This window comes from Syngnathus acus, chromosome 6 (assembly GCF_901709675.1).
Source record: "Syngnathus acus chromosome 6, fSynAcu1.2, whole genome shotgun sequence".
NCBI classification, from domain to species: domain Eukaryota; kingdom Metazoa; phylum Chordata; class Actinopteri; order Syngnathiformes; family Syngnathidae; genus Syngnathus; species Syngnathus acus.
The window spans coordinates 2,324,817-2,340,137 of record NC_051092.1 but is presented as its reverse complement, the minus strand read 5'-3'; the positions used below and the strand labels follow the sequence as shown (position 1 = coordinate 2,340,137).

At 48.7% G+C, this 15,321-nt stretch overlaps 1 protein-coding gene across 5 annotated transcripts; it reads right to left on the bottom strand.

Annotated features, from left to right (window-relative positions):
• Positions 1–486: 486 nt before the first annotated feature.
• kif21a (kinesin family member 21A) lies at positions 487–14,783 on the bottom strand. 5 transcript variants are annotated; one of them, XM_037255068.1, is made up of 35 exons: positions 14,517–14,783; positions 10,816–11,038; positions 10,556–10,738; positions 9,872–10,012; positions 9,665–9,799; positions 9,361–9,543; positions 9,137–9,252; positions 8,869–9,064; positions 8,606–8,795; positions 8,368–8,434; positions 8,069–8,269; positions 7,828–7,893; positions 7,394–7,484; positions 7,128–7,233; positions 6,861–7,049; positions 6,596–6,795; positions 6,396–6,503; positions 6,248–6,316; positions 6,033–6,175; positions 5,787–5,931; positions 5,512–5,706; positions 5,345–5,446; positions 5,064–5,229; positions 4,708–4,728; positions 3,966–4,023; positions 3,840–3,891; positions 3,580–3,746; positions 3,332–3,460; positions 2,780–2,916; positions 2,540–2,714; positions 2,296–2,460; positions 2,094–2,211; positions 1,821–1,991; positions 1,531–1,730; positions 487–1,456 (listed from the first exon to the last, which is right to left on the bottom strand). In XM_037255068.1, the coding sequence occupies exons 1-35, from the start codon at positions 14,558–14,560 to the stop codon at positions 1,360–1,362; spliced, it is 4,749 nt and encodes a 1,582-aa protein (XP_037110963.1). In that variant the 5' UTR covers positions 14,561–14,783; the 3' UTR covers positions 487–1,359. The 5 variants fall into 5 exon arrangements, with proteins under 5 accessions (XP_037110963.1, XP_037110966.1, XP_037110964.1 ...); XM_037255071.1 differs by lacking the exon at positions 3,332–3,460; XM_037255069.1 differs by lacking the exon at positions 4,708–4,728.
• Positions 14,784–15,321: the final 538 nt, after the last annotated feature.

Genomic DNA, 15,321 nt, shown 5'->3' with positions numbered 1-15,321 from the left:
GAATAGCTACAGCGATGGCCATTTGCAAGATGGCTTCTACAATTCCAAAAGAGGAGGGAAGGTCCAGAATTCGACTGAACAAACTGCTAACAACGAAAAGAATCTAAGCGTGAAATAATGAAAATCAAGTCAGGAAGCGTTCCCGTCGGTGGTCCCTAAAGAAAAACATTCGCTCGCGTTAGCCTCGTCATCATCGAAACATTCATGAAATCGGAAGGCCTCGCCTCTACGAAAAGGTCTGTGACGCAAAATTACATAAACAGCGCCTTTGCTATGCTAACGAGTGGGCTGCGCCTGTCGTGCGCGACAAGAAGCCCTCTGATAAATGGAAGCAAGGCGACGACGTGTGGCCGATATGCATGAAGTGAGTGTTAATTGCATCCGTAGCGGACGTCAAGTAAGCGCGTCTCCATGTCTACTGAAAGCGAAATGAGCACGGACTGCTTACTTACTTAAAAAGAGCACAAAGCATGTCCATGTACGCATAGTGATCAGAGATACGAAGAGATCACGCCCAATGTCAACATGTAGTGAGGGTCGGAGTTAATTGTGCATGGAGCTAGCATGGATGATGTCACATACACACAGTGAGCGCGGAGTGGGTCAACCGTATAACAATATTAGCGGGGTGAGCGCAGACCATGTGATCATCTCGAGAATATAACCAACCGCATCAACGCACGAGGAGGGCATGGTGCACATTAACGTACGTGTTACGAGTGTGGACACGGAGGACCGAGGAGGTCGGCGTGTGGATGGAGTGCGGACCACGTTTACGTATGTGGCCGATATAGAGGATGGATAGTGGTAAGAAGCTTCATCCTGAAAAAACAAAATGATCACTTTTAAGACTTACGTGCTAAGAATAGAAGACCAACATGAAGCCCGCACACCACACAATCAAGTCGGGTCTACATGACATAAATAAGATGCATTCAGCATTTGTCACATTCGAACACTTAACAGAAAAAAAAAAAGTTATATATGTAATGAAGCTTCCAAGGTAGAGTTGAGTGTCTTTTGTGTCTTTTGGGGTGACATGAAGACATGAAGCTTAACGACATCAAGAAACAGGAAGCACAGCGGCGGGTTGTTTAGACCGGCTAGCAACCCGACACTTTCCATCCGAGATTTGGCAAGACCGGCGGCGGCCATGTTGGACGGCTACGGTGCAACAAGCAATAGCTAATAATAGCTCATGCTTGGAAAGCGCACTTAACGCAACCTTGATGAGTTGTTATCACTTAGTGGCTACGTGTCATGTATGTGTTCGGGCTTCGTACTGGCGGAGAAACAAGCGCGAGGGGGAATCAAAGTGCACATCAGAACAGAGTCCAGCAGAAGTTGCGGCGAATACGTTCAGTTACTCGCCACCTCGTCCGCCGCATTGTCAACCGCCTCAAAAGTGCCGTCCAGTCCGCCGCTGCGCGCGCGCCAAATCTTCACCGTCCGGTCGCTAAGAGGCAAATAAAAATTTTTTTTTGAAGAAACTATCAATGTGGAGGTTTCATTCGAAATATCAAAACTCACTCGGAAGCGGTGAACAAGTGGCTGGCGTTGGTGGCGATGCCGTTAATGGGGCTGTCGTGACCCTTGAGCTCGCCCAGGCCCGCCAGAGTGTCCGTGTGCCACAGTTTGAGCACCCCTCCTCGACAGCCACTCAGGAGCGCCGGAGAGCCCGGGACCAACCCCAGGGCGCACACCCAGTCGCGGTGAGCGTTCGGGACTTGCTGATGGGAGAAAGGTTGAAGCGATTGATTGTGACAGAAAAAAAAAAAAAAACACAGAAATGATTTGGACCACTCATCGCATTGCAGCACCTGTAGCAAGTCCTTGCGATCCAGGTCCCACTTCTTGATGCCGTTGTCGCGGGAGCCGCTGAAGAAGAAGTCGCCCTGGATCACCAGAGACTCAATCCCGTCGTAGTGGGGGGGCTCAAAGTTGTGAGTCGGGCCGATGCTTCCCAGGGAGCCTTCAGTCACGTCAAAGAGCTTCATACAAACACAGCCGGATGCGATGTGAGTGACCTTTAACACAGCATCTCTTGACAACATCGTGGAGCGACCACATGCCAGTCTACTGGAATAACACACCTTGACATAGTGGTCTTTGGAGCCGGTGATCACCAGGTCCTGGTTGTTCCCCGAATGGTCCACGGTCAAACACATAACAGGACCTTGGTGACCGGTGAGTTTCCCAGTGGACGCAAACCTACGGGAATAAATAAACCACAGTCAAATATAGCTGGAATTCTTACATAGACTGGAGATGTAAGCAAAGGTTGAAGACCCTCACCTTCGTAGATCCCACACCCTGACCGAGTTCCCGGCAGCGGCGTACAGGACCGTCCCGTTGGGGTTCAGTGCGATTTGGTTGATCAGGTTCTCACCCGCCGGGATGGTGACCGTCCGACTGGTGTTGGATGCGCAGACGTCGCCCAGATTGATCTGACCGGAGGAGCTGCACAGACGAGGGCGTGGAAGGAAATGATGTCACGCAACATAAAGATGGACGCACACAAGTCTTCCCGCTCACTCACCAGAGGGTCCGAATGCACTTGGCCGAGTCGCGGATGTCCCACACTTTGATGTAGGAGGTGGAGACGGAGAAGACCAGGCTGGAGCTGTAGCGCACCGACACCACGTTGTTGGGATGTCCGGCCAGCGACATAATTTCCTGGCCCGTCACCAGATTCCACACCTTGCAACTGCGGTCTGAAGGAAGAGAAGAACGCTGAGTCGGCGTCGAGCGTGAGAACAAGGCCCGAAACGTAGAAAACCTTTGGAGCCGGTGAAGAGCAGGTCATCGGTGCAGTCCACGCACAGGACGGCCTTGCTGTGTCCCTCGGCCACGTGGACGCACTGTAGCAGCGAGGTCGAGCGACTCTTGGTGGATGTCACCGGGTGGATGACGCCCCTGCGGAGTCAAAGGCAAACGGAAAAACATGGCGGGGTGACTACCTTCAACGGGAGGCGCTTCACGTTCACGCACAGATGCATGCAGCTCCGAGGGAAGTTCAGAACATTGGAGACACAGAAGGGATGGGGGGGGGGAGAAAAAAGAATAAGGGGTGTCTGACCCACACAATCATTTTAGGCTCATTTTGCCTTCAATGATGAATTTGAGAGATTATGTTATAATCTATTTGCTACGGAATTTGACGCAAAATTGTAAAACATTTTAGTTTGGTGACAAAATTTGCACTGCACATAAAAACGTGATGGGAAGGACAGAATTAGAATATGGGGATCAATTCAGTTGATGAATTTAGTGCCATGCTTCGCCAAAGCTGGACTGTATTAGTGGCGTTACTTTTGGGTGTCACTCTTACTGTTTAATCTCCTTGAGCTTTGCCCTGTCGCCTTCCGCTTGGGCCTTGTCATACGTCTTCCTGCGAGTGAGCGGCGACGGTGCCGGCGAAGCTCGCTTTTCGGCGCTCGGCGGCTTTCTGGGGCCCGAACTGATCGTTGGGTTGTTTTTTTAAGGGGACAAATGAAATGTAAAACAAAACAAAAAAAATGGGGGGTGAAATGATGATGAGGTGCATGCGGGACAACGTGAGGAAATTCACCGACTTACGCGCTGTACATTTTGGAGGAGAAGCTGGGCGAGAGTGCCGCAAAGTCACCGACGCCGTCTGGCGTCTCTGCTAGCGGCAACACGGGGCTCGAAAAGTCGCCCGTGTCGGGGGCGGCCTCGCTGTTGGCATACAAGAGCTCCATTTGAGTGGTGGTGCGCCGGCGAGCCTGCAAACAAACGGAATATTATTATTATTCATTTTTTTCTTATATAAGTGGCTAAAACAATAAAAAAAAAAAAACTACTAGATTGAAAAATACCTTATTCCGAGACTTGGTCTCGCCGCAGAACTTCATAAGATCCGGCACAGTGCTGAAAAGACAACGCACAGTTCGATTGATACGCTATCAGCTTGTTAATAGTCGTAGAAACAGAACCAAACGTACTTTCCGTTTGCTGACGGGCTGGTGGCCGACTCGTCGCTGCTGCTGTCGTCGCCGTTTTCTGTGGATAAAGAAACTGCTTTCAAGAAACGCATTCAGAATCAAAAAGAATGTCAACACATTCACAGTGGAACCTCCAAAGTGGAACTACATTATTACTGGTTAGAAGGAATAGAAAGTGAATGTATCTGTTCTTCAGTATAATCACTACGAAAAAAACAAAAGACCCAAAGGACTATAAAAATGCTAATTGTATCACAATTAGGTAAATTTCCTACCCGAAAATTATAATCACATTTTTCATATAGTTGGACTTTAGAGGTTCCGCTGTCGGTTGTAGCTAAGGAGAATGGATTTTGAGAAGGTGAAGGAGAGCGGCAGATGACGGGAGGCGATGTCAGCACAGCGCCATGCCGCTTCAACTGGAACGCCTTCTTCACTGAGCTCGGCCCGGAAAAGAGAAAGTGAGGGAGGGGCGGGGGGCTGAAGGAATCGTTAGTTTGGGGCTCCTGGTTGACCTACAGGTCATGTGATCCACGTATTCTTCCTGTGTGTGTGTGTGTGTGTGTGTGAGTGGGGGCGTTAGCAGGGTGCTAAAGCGTGGAGGCTGCAGCGGGTGATGAGCTGGTGGGAAGGAGAGGAGAGAGAGAAAACGGCACCTCATGCACCTGCTCAAGTTAGTTCCATACAATGCATGCGCTCAGCCGCTCGCAAAAGCAGACTCCGATGATGTCGTTCCACTTACCGGCTGCCACGTTACCTAGCTCTGTAAGAACACCACAACACAAAAAGAACCGTGTGGAAACACAAAATACACAAAAAAAACAACGGACAAATGAATAACCATAGTTGAGGGGGGGGGGGAAGGGAAAGTGAAGGAAGTAAAGACATTTTAGGAAGTATCCTGCTGAACACACACTGGCCATTTGTACTCAAAATTCACCATGGACAAAATTATTTGAGTCCACAATCTGCTCCAAGGATCCAATTGAAATAGTTTGTGTTCAGCAGCAGGCAGCGGGGAATTGAACACATCATGCAACAAACGGTACCCTGATGCTAATTGCTAACGCAAGACCAATTCAAAATGTCGGCGTCTACCTTGCAGGGCGTTGCCCAGCAGGGCGTCCAGCTCCGGGTTGAACTCGGCCTTCTCCTTCAGCATGTGGAAGAGCAGCTGGTTCTGAGTGGCGCTGGTGATCTCCGTCTGTTTCAGGCGACCCTCCATCACTTTCACCTGGGACTCCTTCTGGGCCGCCTGCAGACCCTGACACGACCAAACGCGGAGGTTAACATCTATTCTTAAGTCTGGAGGAAATAAGAAGTGCTCGCTGGCTAAGTGGCTAACAAGCTAAGTAGTTGTCTTGTCCTGCTGTGCATACCTTGTTGATAGCCATGGACATAAAGTGATCCAGCAGGAAACGAGCCTCCACCAGAGTGCAGGAACCGATCACAGCAGAGACGTCCACGGTGTCGACTTCCTCCTGGAGCCCAACACAAAGCTTGATGAGCGACCCGTCCCCGACATCTCGTCATCCGATGTCCCCACCTTGGTCTCCTCGATCTGCATGATGTTGGCCTGACAGTCGGCAATGCTGTCGTTGATGTAGTCAATGTTGGCAGCCAGCGCGTCCACTTCCTCGTTGAGCGGCACCACCGCCTTCTCCGCTTCGGAGTCTTCCCTGGCCAGTCGCTCTCGCTTCTTCACCACCTTCTCCTTACGCTTGGTCAGCTCCTCGCGTTGCTATGGAAACGAGACCATTGACTACGGCGAACTGGACGCTGACATTTTCTTAGTGGCTGCTCGCACTCAGTTTCTTCTACCTTGAGGAGGCGGTTCATGTCGTTCTCCATGTTGGAGATGGTCATCCTTTGCATGATGACGTCCGAGATGCGTCGCTCCAGTGACTGCCACTTGTTGCGGGCCATCCGGGTGGAGTACAGTCCGCCCACCCGCCTGGGGGAGGACCTGCGCACCAGAGGAATGCAAATATTTGCTTTTGTGTGATTGCCAAGGATGACACAAGGCATTTGATGCCATGCTCCGCCCACAAGCAACTGGAGTCGTACCTGGTGCCGTTGGGAGCACCGTGTCCAGAATACGTGCGTCCAGAGGGCGGACGGTGGGACAAGTCCTGGTTGGCATCTGGCAGATTGAGCTTACGAATGACCTTTCCTGAGGTGGGCCTGGCCTGCCTCCTCAGAGCCGTCACCTGGCCACACAGACGGAGGACGCTTGAACGCAAAAAAAAAAGAAAGAGCGCCACCTAGAGGCTAAAACCCACCTCCTCTGTCTTCCTCCTGAGGATAAGCTCCTGCTGCCTCCTCTGAGCCTCCAGTAGCTTCAATTGATGCTGAGAGGAGGAAAAAAAAAAAGGTGATGAATGTCCATCAACGGTTCATCCAATGAGAGGACGAGGACCATTCGCTGACCTCTTGTTTGCGCTGGTCCTTCTTCAAGGAGGCAATCTCCCGGTTTCGGCGGGACTCGTTCATGCGGTTCTTCTCCTGCTGCTCCTTCATCTGCTTCATGAGGCGAACCTGAACGCAACACATACCCAGACCCAAATGCTTTTTTCTTTGGCTATCATGGAAATTGTCTGGCTGTGACGGTTCCAGCATTTTGCTGTTACCTTGGTCTTCTTCATTTCAGACACGTCCATCTGGAGCTTGCGTAGCTGCTTCTCGTACTGCGACTGGTTTCTGAGCAGGCGGGCGTGTTCCTTCTGGGCCGACTGCAGCTTCTGCAGCTCCTTGTTCATCACGCTCAGCTTCCTCTCATACTCCGTCTTGATTTTGCGGGCCTTGTCCTCCGTGCCGCTCTCCACGGAGTCTGAAGATGGTGCACACAGTCAGAAGTGGGAATCGAAAACTGGTTCTGGTAGAACAGGAGCTTACTCATGTTCTGGAGGACGCGATCCCGCTCCAGCTGCGTGTCCTTAATCTTGCACTGCAGCATCATCAGCTTTTGCTCGTACTGCTGCTTGAGCGTGTGCAGACGGCGCTGGCTGTTCTCCAGCTCGTCGATCAGCTTCTGCTTGATGGCGATCTCGCACGTGATGTTGGCCAGGTCGGCCTGGAAGTTCTCTGAGGACCACCCATAGAAATGTAAGCACTGATCTATGCGTACTCGACGCCACTTGTTGACGTTCAGATCGCTCACACCTTTCTCGTCCGACTCCGAGTCGGAATCGTCCGAGCTGTCCTCCACCTCCATGTCCTCGTCCTCCTCTTCATCCTCCTCGTCTCCTTCATCGTGCTCGCTGCCGTCCTGTTGAGTAGATAGTATAAATTGCAGAGTATGACGATTTGGAGTTGTACTGAAGGCATCAAAGCAAATGTTTTTGAATTGCGTTTTAAATAATCATACTTTATTGAACACTAAGACAAATTTTTTAAAAATCCCAGTTTGTGTGTGTGGAGCAACTCACCAGATCGGCTTCATCGCCGGCTCGCTCGACGTTGTTCTCCTTGTCGCTGCTCTTCTCCTGCTCGTTGTCGGGATTGTCCTCCTTGACTACGCTGAAATATAGAAACACATACCGTTATTATTATTGGCTAAATAAAAAACAAAACAAAAACGTTGGGTCTTTGTTATAATAAATAGGATAATCATTGTATTTTTAGCATAGTGTTAAACCATGAAAATAAAAGAGGGACTACACACTGCAAAAAAAAAAAAGATTGAAGCCATTTTGGTTGCATTTCAACCAGCTTCAGCAACACAAAATTGAATAAAAAGAACTTTTTTAGATGACAAACACAAGCAGCGTTGATGGGGCAAACTACAAGCAAGACCGGGACTTGTGTTCCATGATGAGGATGAGTCGAAAAGTGAGGAGCAGGAGGGCGGAAGCCAACAAACCTGACGGCAACCTCCTCCTCCAGCTCCTCCTCCCTCCTCTCTCGCTCCTCCAACAGCTGCTGTAGTCTTCGGAGGGAGGGAGTGAAAGTTTAAACGAGAAGTGAAGAGAGATGAGGAGAGGAAGGAAGAGTGAGAGAAAGATCCAGCTTTTTGGAAGAATGCGATTCATTCTCACAGCGCCGTGTCAGTGAACGCCTTTACTCTAAATTGAAGTCAATTTCAACATTCGCTCTTTGCTCACCTTTTCTTCTTTTTTTTCTCTCGCTTCTTCAGCTTCTCCAGGTCCTTCTTGGCCATCTCAATGATGTCGGACGTCTCTTTCTCGGGGGCGGAGGAGGACGTGAAAGAGCCGGGCCCGCCGTAGAAGGCTTGGCGGCTGGAGGCGCGAGTTAGGTTCTTGCGCAGGTTCTCGTTCACCGCCTCGCTCTCCAGGAGCTTGGCTCTGAGGACCACAACAATACGTAAGCAAGATGTATTGAATGAATGAATTCATTAAAAATAGAAAGTCAACATTGATGCGACAAATATGACAGGATTAACCTGAGGTCTTCAATTTCTTTGATGTAACTCTGAATCATGTTGCCAATTTCCTCTGTGCCTCCTTCACCTGAACAAGAAAGAAAGGCGGTGAATTTGTCAATAAACGGAAGCATGTAAAAAAAAAAAAAAAAAAAAAAATTCCACATGAAATGGAAAATAACGACAGAGGCTGAGCTGCACTGTGGTTGTTTCTAGAAAAACCTGAAGGTGGTCTTTTTCTATCTTTGATGGTGCCTACCCGCCCTGGCGAGGGCCTGGTTGGCCTGGTCGCTGAGCAGCTGGGTGAGTCGCGCCCGCTGGACGTCGATGGTCTCCTGCATGGCTTTCACCCGCACGCGCAGGTTACTGTTTTCCGTCTGCAGCATGGCGTTCTCGTGGAACATGTCGCTGAAGCTCTCCACGCCATCCTCGCCTGCCAAGCGTTTACCCTGCAGTCAGAACTTTTTAAGAGGACGGGTCATTGTGCTGACCCGTGAAAAGTGAAATGAAACACCCGCACACCGTTTTGTATTCCATGAGTTCCATCGTCAGTCTGGCGATCTCCGTCCTGAGCGCGCTGATCTGCTGGCTGGCTTTGTCCTGGTTGACTACCACCTTGTTTTTGATGTTGCGGGCGCGGTTGGCGTACTTGAGCGTGTTGAGCGTCTCCATGAAGTCGCGGTCGGACGGGCTGATGCATGCGATCATCACGGTTTGGCTGAGATGCACAAGGATAACTCGCTATAGTCTGCTTTTATGGTGGAAAAGCAAAGAGTGTTTCGCCACTGACCTATTTCCTCCCAAGGAGTCCTGCAGAAGTCGGGTCAGTTTGGAGTCTCGGTAAGGCACGTGCGAGGACCGCTTGCTGCGGTCGCCCAAAGCGCTGATAACGTTCCCCAGGGCCAGCTTTGAATCACAGAAAATGAATGAATGAAATAAGCACCTCTTTTAAAGGCACACTACTGTGTTTCCGTGGCGTCCACCAGATGGCAGTGCAACACAATGTTGACTCACCAGTCCACAGTTGATGGAGATGCCCTCCTTGGCTCGGTCTCCCGTGGCGCCCGTCCTCTTGAGCCTCTCGGAGCCGGCTAGGTCCACAAAGTGGAATTTGGCACTCAGCGTCTCGTACTCGTCCATGTCTCCGTTGCCATTGGAGACACGATTGTCGCCGCCGTCGCCGCCGCCGTCTTCCTGCTGCAAAGACCAAGAGAATTTACTCAAAGGGCATCTGCATTTTAAAAAAAATAAAATAAAAATGCGAATTGATTTGTATTTTTAAATGGAAAAAGTAAGACGAAACGTCTGCGTGACTCACATTGTTGGGGGAGGCACAGACTCTGACTTGGCACAGGTGGATGGTGAAGATGGCGTGAGAGCGGGAGCTCTGGACATTCATCTGCGTGCTGGCGGTCGTGCGAGACAGAGCGCCCAGCTTCAGGCACTGCATCATCTGAATCAGCCGGGACAAATATCAGTGGCCGTCGTGGGAAATGCGGCAAACGCTCCTACTCAAACGTCATACCTCGGCCTCGGAGGACACGGTGCGCGTGGTCACGCCCACAGTGTAGATCCCTCCGTTGGCGTCCTCGTGGATCTTGATGTGAGATTTCTGCTTCCCGTCCCGCACGGAGTCAAACAGATCCAGAACCTCCTCGTTGTAAAGCTGCATCCCGAGGCACAAAAGAAAGGCAATACGTCTGAATTGATCACAAACCTTCCTTGCTGTTAATCAACAGCACCTAATTAAACTCAAGGAAGCCACCCTAATTAATTTTTTTTTTTTTTTACCCACATCAAGGAAATGTTGGTTTAACCAGTATTTTTTTGACTTTTTTTTTTTTTTTTTTAATACTACATACCTGTGTAGTTTTCTATTCAATGCTAGTGAGAATCCACACATACAAATGTTTTCAAGTAATGACATCAGAATAAAAATATAAGTACGTATAAATATTTGGTGTGGTTAAAAGCACAATACCATTAATTCTACTGCCCAGTCTGATTTGTGGCCGTCCACGTTTTATCGCATCTCAAGTTGCGGCTAGTCTTTTTCGGTATGCGAGCGCTGTCAAAGTGTGACGGAGCGGCACAAGTGCCTTTCAATGTGGCCCCTTGTTAACTCCTCCGTGGCCACTTCCTGACCACCTCGCACCCGTCCTCCTCCCGACCCCATGCTGATAATGACAGCTGCCGTCGAGCTGCTTACCTCCAGGAACTGAGCGTTGATTTTAAACTCTGGCGCGGGGCTACCCTGTTCCTGCGCGGCCTGCCGGCGCTGCTCGATGCCCCGGAAGAGATGGTGGACGGCACGGGGGATGATGCCCAGCTCGTCGTCCATGATGTTAACGTCGAAGCCCGTCCCCATGGTGTACGTCTTTCCCGAACCGGTCTGCGCGTGGAGAGGTGCAATTATCAAGTCAAAGATGTCAATTCAATTTCACACAAAATGGCGTGGCAGCTACTGGCCTGTCCGTAGGCGAAGACGGTGGCGTTGTATCCCTCGAAGCAGCCCTCGATCAGCTTCTCGGTGCAGTTTTGGTAAATGGCGTCCTGCTGCGAGTCCATGTCGAACACGTAGTCGTACGTGAAGGACTTGTCCTTGCCCAGGATGACTTGAGGCTCGCCAGGCATGACGTACGTGCAGATGTGGCATCCTTCGATCTTCTCCCGTGCCAGTTGAGGACGGATCCTGAGGGGGATTAAAACAAAATAAAACAAATAAGATGCGAATAAATGTTGGATTTATTGTTTTAAACGTTTTTTTTTTTTAATCATAAATGATGAATTTTGCTTGTTGCTGGTTCCTCTGACATGGAAGTCCTCAACAGGGTTGAAAGACACCTGGCAGCATTTCGCATCTAACGTGAATAACGGCCTCATTGTGCCTCCAAAACAATATCTGGGGCGTCCAGCATAGTGCGGCCATTGTGCGTTCGTAAATGTGACACTGGACCCTGGCACCGAGCGCACTGTGGGAGCAACAAGGTACTGGGGAAACCCCCAGGCTCTTTTGGACTTAGTTGCAGCGACAATATGTAACATTTGTAATCCGCTACAGTGAGGACAGGACGTTCTTTGTTTCAGGAGACTCAACTGCGTAATCCGGTCAAGAATCTGAACAGCGATGTGACGTATGTTGGCTAACTCGACACCAAATGAATCCAAATCCAACCAAAAAAAAAAAAAAAAGCGAAACCCTGGAACACAGCACAAAACTGAACTCCAATGTGCACGACACACGCACCATAGAAGTGAATATCAGAAAAAAAGCACTCAGAGGATGGTGTTGCCATGGTGACCGTCAACGGATGAATTAAAATCCTAATCCCATGCAGGGAGAGTATCGCAGTGGTCTGTTTGATCCACTGGATGACACCAATAGAAGGGAGGAAGGGAGGGGGTGGGTTTAAAAATAAATAAAATAATAAATACATAACCAAGCTTAGCATCCTGCCAAGCTCCAACCTCACGGTACCACAAATAGGACGAGGATGTAACTCCAGCGGGGTTCACAAATAGGACGCCGACGCTCTCAAATAGATTCACACATCTCATCATCATCATATTTATATCAATCAGGTCTGCAGATATAATCAAATCATTTTTAGAACAGCCCCTCCTTTCCTTTGGTGCCTGCGTGAACTTTGACCCGCGGGAAGCAGCCAATGCTGTTATCAGCGCACCACGCGGGGACTTTGCGCTATCTTGTTTGTTTGGGCGCCACTTTTTCCAAAAACAACTGAGGGGGGCGGCTTGGGGATCAGCGGGAATTCCCTGTGTGGATCCAACATTTTGTTATTTTTGGAAATTAAAAAAAAAAAAAAGCTTGCTATAGTCAGTGATCAAATAAATGTCAGTGAGAAATCTTTGTATTTGATTTTTTTTGTTTTTTATTGTATGCTATTTGGTGATAATTAACTTTTTTTTTTTTATTGAATTTTACTTAGGAAGGAAGGAAGGAAGGAATAGAAACATCTGACCAAAGTTCAAGAAGGCATTGGAGGCCAAAGGTCGGTGGTTATCTTCCAGATGACTTCAAACCTTGAGATTTTTTTGGAGCAGTCCTGCAAGGCTGAATCCAGCTGACTTGAAGGAACATCTGAGCCAAGTTGATAAGAAGGCCAAGAGAACCCCTTAGTGATTTTTAAACAATATCTGATTTTTTTTGACAATCACCAAGCAGTCAGTAACACACGAGGGGGGGGGGCGGCGCCAATAACAAACATGGCGAGCAAGCGGCGGGGGTACCGAGGGAATGCTTTGGTTCAGTGGCTGTGAACAAAGCAGAGGTTTCACAGGATCTTTGGGCACTGTCCAGTCTGCTGGGTTTGGACTACAACACACACCTCAGGCCAAGTCTGTATCTTCTTCTGGATACTTTTTTTTTATGTTCTATTCAAACTAAACGGATTCAAATAAATAAATGAAATAATCATTGTTATTGTCATCAAAAGCACTTGCAGCGGGTGCTGATCAGCTGTTGCTCCTCATCACCTGACTCCCGATCTGTTTGACTTCCTCGTCCACCGGCCTGCGGCTTACAACATTGTATCCACTTAGACGGGTAGCGGCATGCCTTTCGCCCATTACACTGAGCCGACTAAAGCCTTCAGGTCTTTACGGATCCATTTAATGTCATTACGGTGCCCTTGCACAGCGCCCTGAACAGCAACAAGCCTTGGCAAGACATTGATGTGAACTTCGGTGACTAAAATATTCAGATGTGTCTTATAATGAATTGATCAGTCCATTAAAGGTTGGACTACAGAGCGAGTGTGTGTGTGTCTGGTCAAGCAATGGAGTGTGTCGCGGTAACCACGGAAACCATCTTTCTTTTTTCTTAATCCGCGCTGATCTCAACAGAGGCCCCCGCTGTTCTTTCAGGCGTAGCTAGCTAGTATTGCTAGCCGCACGGTATACTCTATTATTTACATAACGTCAAGACATAGTTACAAAGGTGTGCTCTGATGGGCAGGCCACAACATACTGGAAAGTAAACCGGTCATGCAAGTGTCTACAAGTAAAAAGAGCAAATGTTTTTTTTTAGATTATTTTGTTCAAGTATCGCCAAATGCTAGCTTTTGCGTGACCTGATTTGACACTCTGTTTCTAATTGCAAGTTAAGAGCAAGGGTCGGGATCTCCTTTAGACTATATTTGAGTTGGGTGAGTAGAAAAAAAGGACAAAAAAAAAAGATGTGACAATGAACGTAGGAGGAGAAACTGCCCACACGTCCTCTGCTAATTGCATCCTTTTGGGGGGAACAAAGACCACAAGTCTGAAGAGTTCCTCCACTGCCTGCAAAAAAAATGTTTTAACCAAGTGCTGCGTCACTCTTCTTTTTACACCTTCTTTATATTGTGCCTGCAGAGGAACTGAGAAAAAGTTGGGGGAAAAAAACAGCAAAGGACAACAAAGAGGGCCCCTATATTTACTTCTTAGCATGTGACTGTTGCCAAGCAGACTTGATTCAAACGGACACTCGGGGCAGCAAGAAAACAGTGGCGACTGTGAAGGACTGATATAGAAATAAAACAGATGTAATGGACAAAACAATAGAAAGGAATGCGAGATTTATTAATTGTTTGAATAATTATTAGATTGATCCATAGACCCATGGATACTCTGGTTGCAGTGCGCTTCAGGTAAATTGTTTATAAACCCGACTAAGAACGACTGATGATGACAGATAAGAACGATAGAGCAAGAGATTGAACAATGGGTAGGTGGAATGATAAGATCGAACGATGGTGACAAAATGATTAGATAGATAGAGATATAGATAGAGATATAGAGATAGAGAGATAGATAGATAGATAAGAAAGGGCAGCACGAAAGATGCGCGACACTATGACGTCACAATCTTTATTTAACGAGGATACGAACGCACCTGGCTGACTAGCTAACTAGTGAGCCCCCCAAATCAGTGCGTTCAAAAACACCACCAGCACGTCTCCAAACAAAAGCTGAATCACTCGAGTTTACAAGCCTGCTTCATCCACAACCGTTACACCATCATCCTCTCGGCACCTGCACCGCGGTCACACCACCAGCTGGCCGTCCACAGCTGGAACAAGGCCCGCACGGGAGACCCGGTTCCAAGCCGGGTCGTTACCGCCCAGACGCTAGCAAGCTAGCATGGCAGGTGTCATACACAGTAGACTCACCTCAACGCCACACGAACCGAACTTTCATCCTGGCCCGACGTCATGGTTCCTCGTGTAATCCTCTCGAAAGGGCAATAGCGTTACCGCCAATCGGTCGCCGCCATGTCGGGGGGTGAAAAACGCCAAAAATAAGACGTTTCTTTTTTTTCTTTTCTACCTGCGCCGACGCCACGGATGCAGCCACGCGCGTGCGCAAGCCTGGGCCAGTACCAGTTTACCAGCACCGACTGATGCAGCGTGAACGCGCACGCAAACAGACGTGTGCTGTGCACGCAAACGCACGCGCCGTGTGGAGGAGCGCTGGCGGGCGGGGAGTCAACCGCAATGCGTCACTAAGCCACGCCCTCTTTCGGCTCGTCTTAATCGTCCATGCATTCGTTCTGTTTTGATAAACAACAAATCTAGAATGATTTAACTTTAGTTTTAATGCCTGGATGTTTCTTCTGTATTCGTTTAATTAAAACTACATCAATGCAATTACGAAATCAAACAACCACTGCACGGAAAATATCAAACCACGTCATACCTGGAGGTGTTTTTAATATTTGCGGTTATGTTTGTTTTTACGCGTGTTTTAGCCCCTCTGACGTGCACATTGTTCTTACAAGACGTCTGAGTGGTTGCTTGGTGCTGTCAGAGGCATGCTCAAGCACGCACGGAGCTTAAGGTTGTTAAGTAAAAGTAATAAAAGCGACATCACGGAGCTTTGGCGACATCTTGTGGCTGCGTTGTGTGACGCCGTTTCGATTAAATTAAACAGTGGCAAGGTTAAAAAGAATACATGTAAAAACGGTAAGGGGGGGGG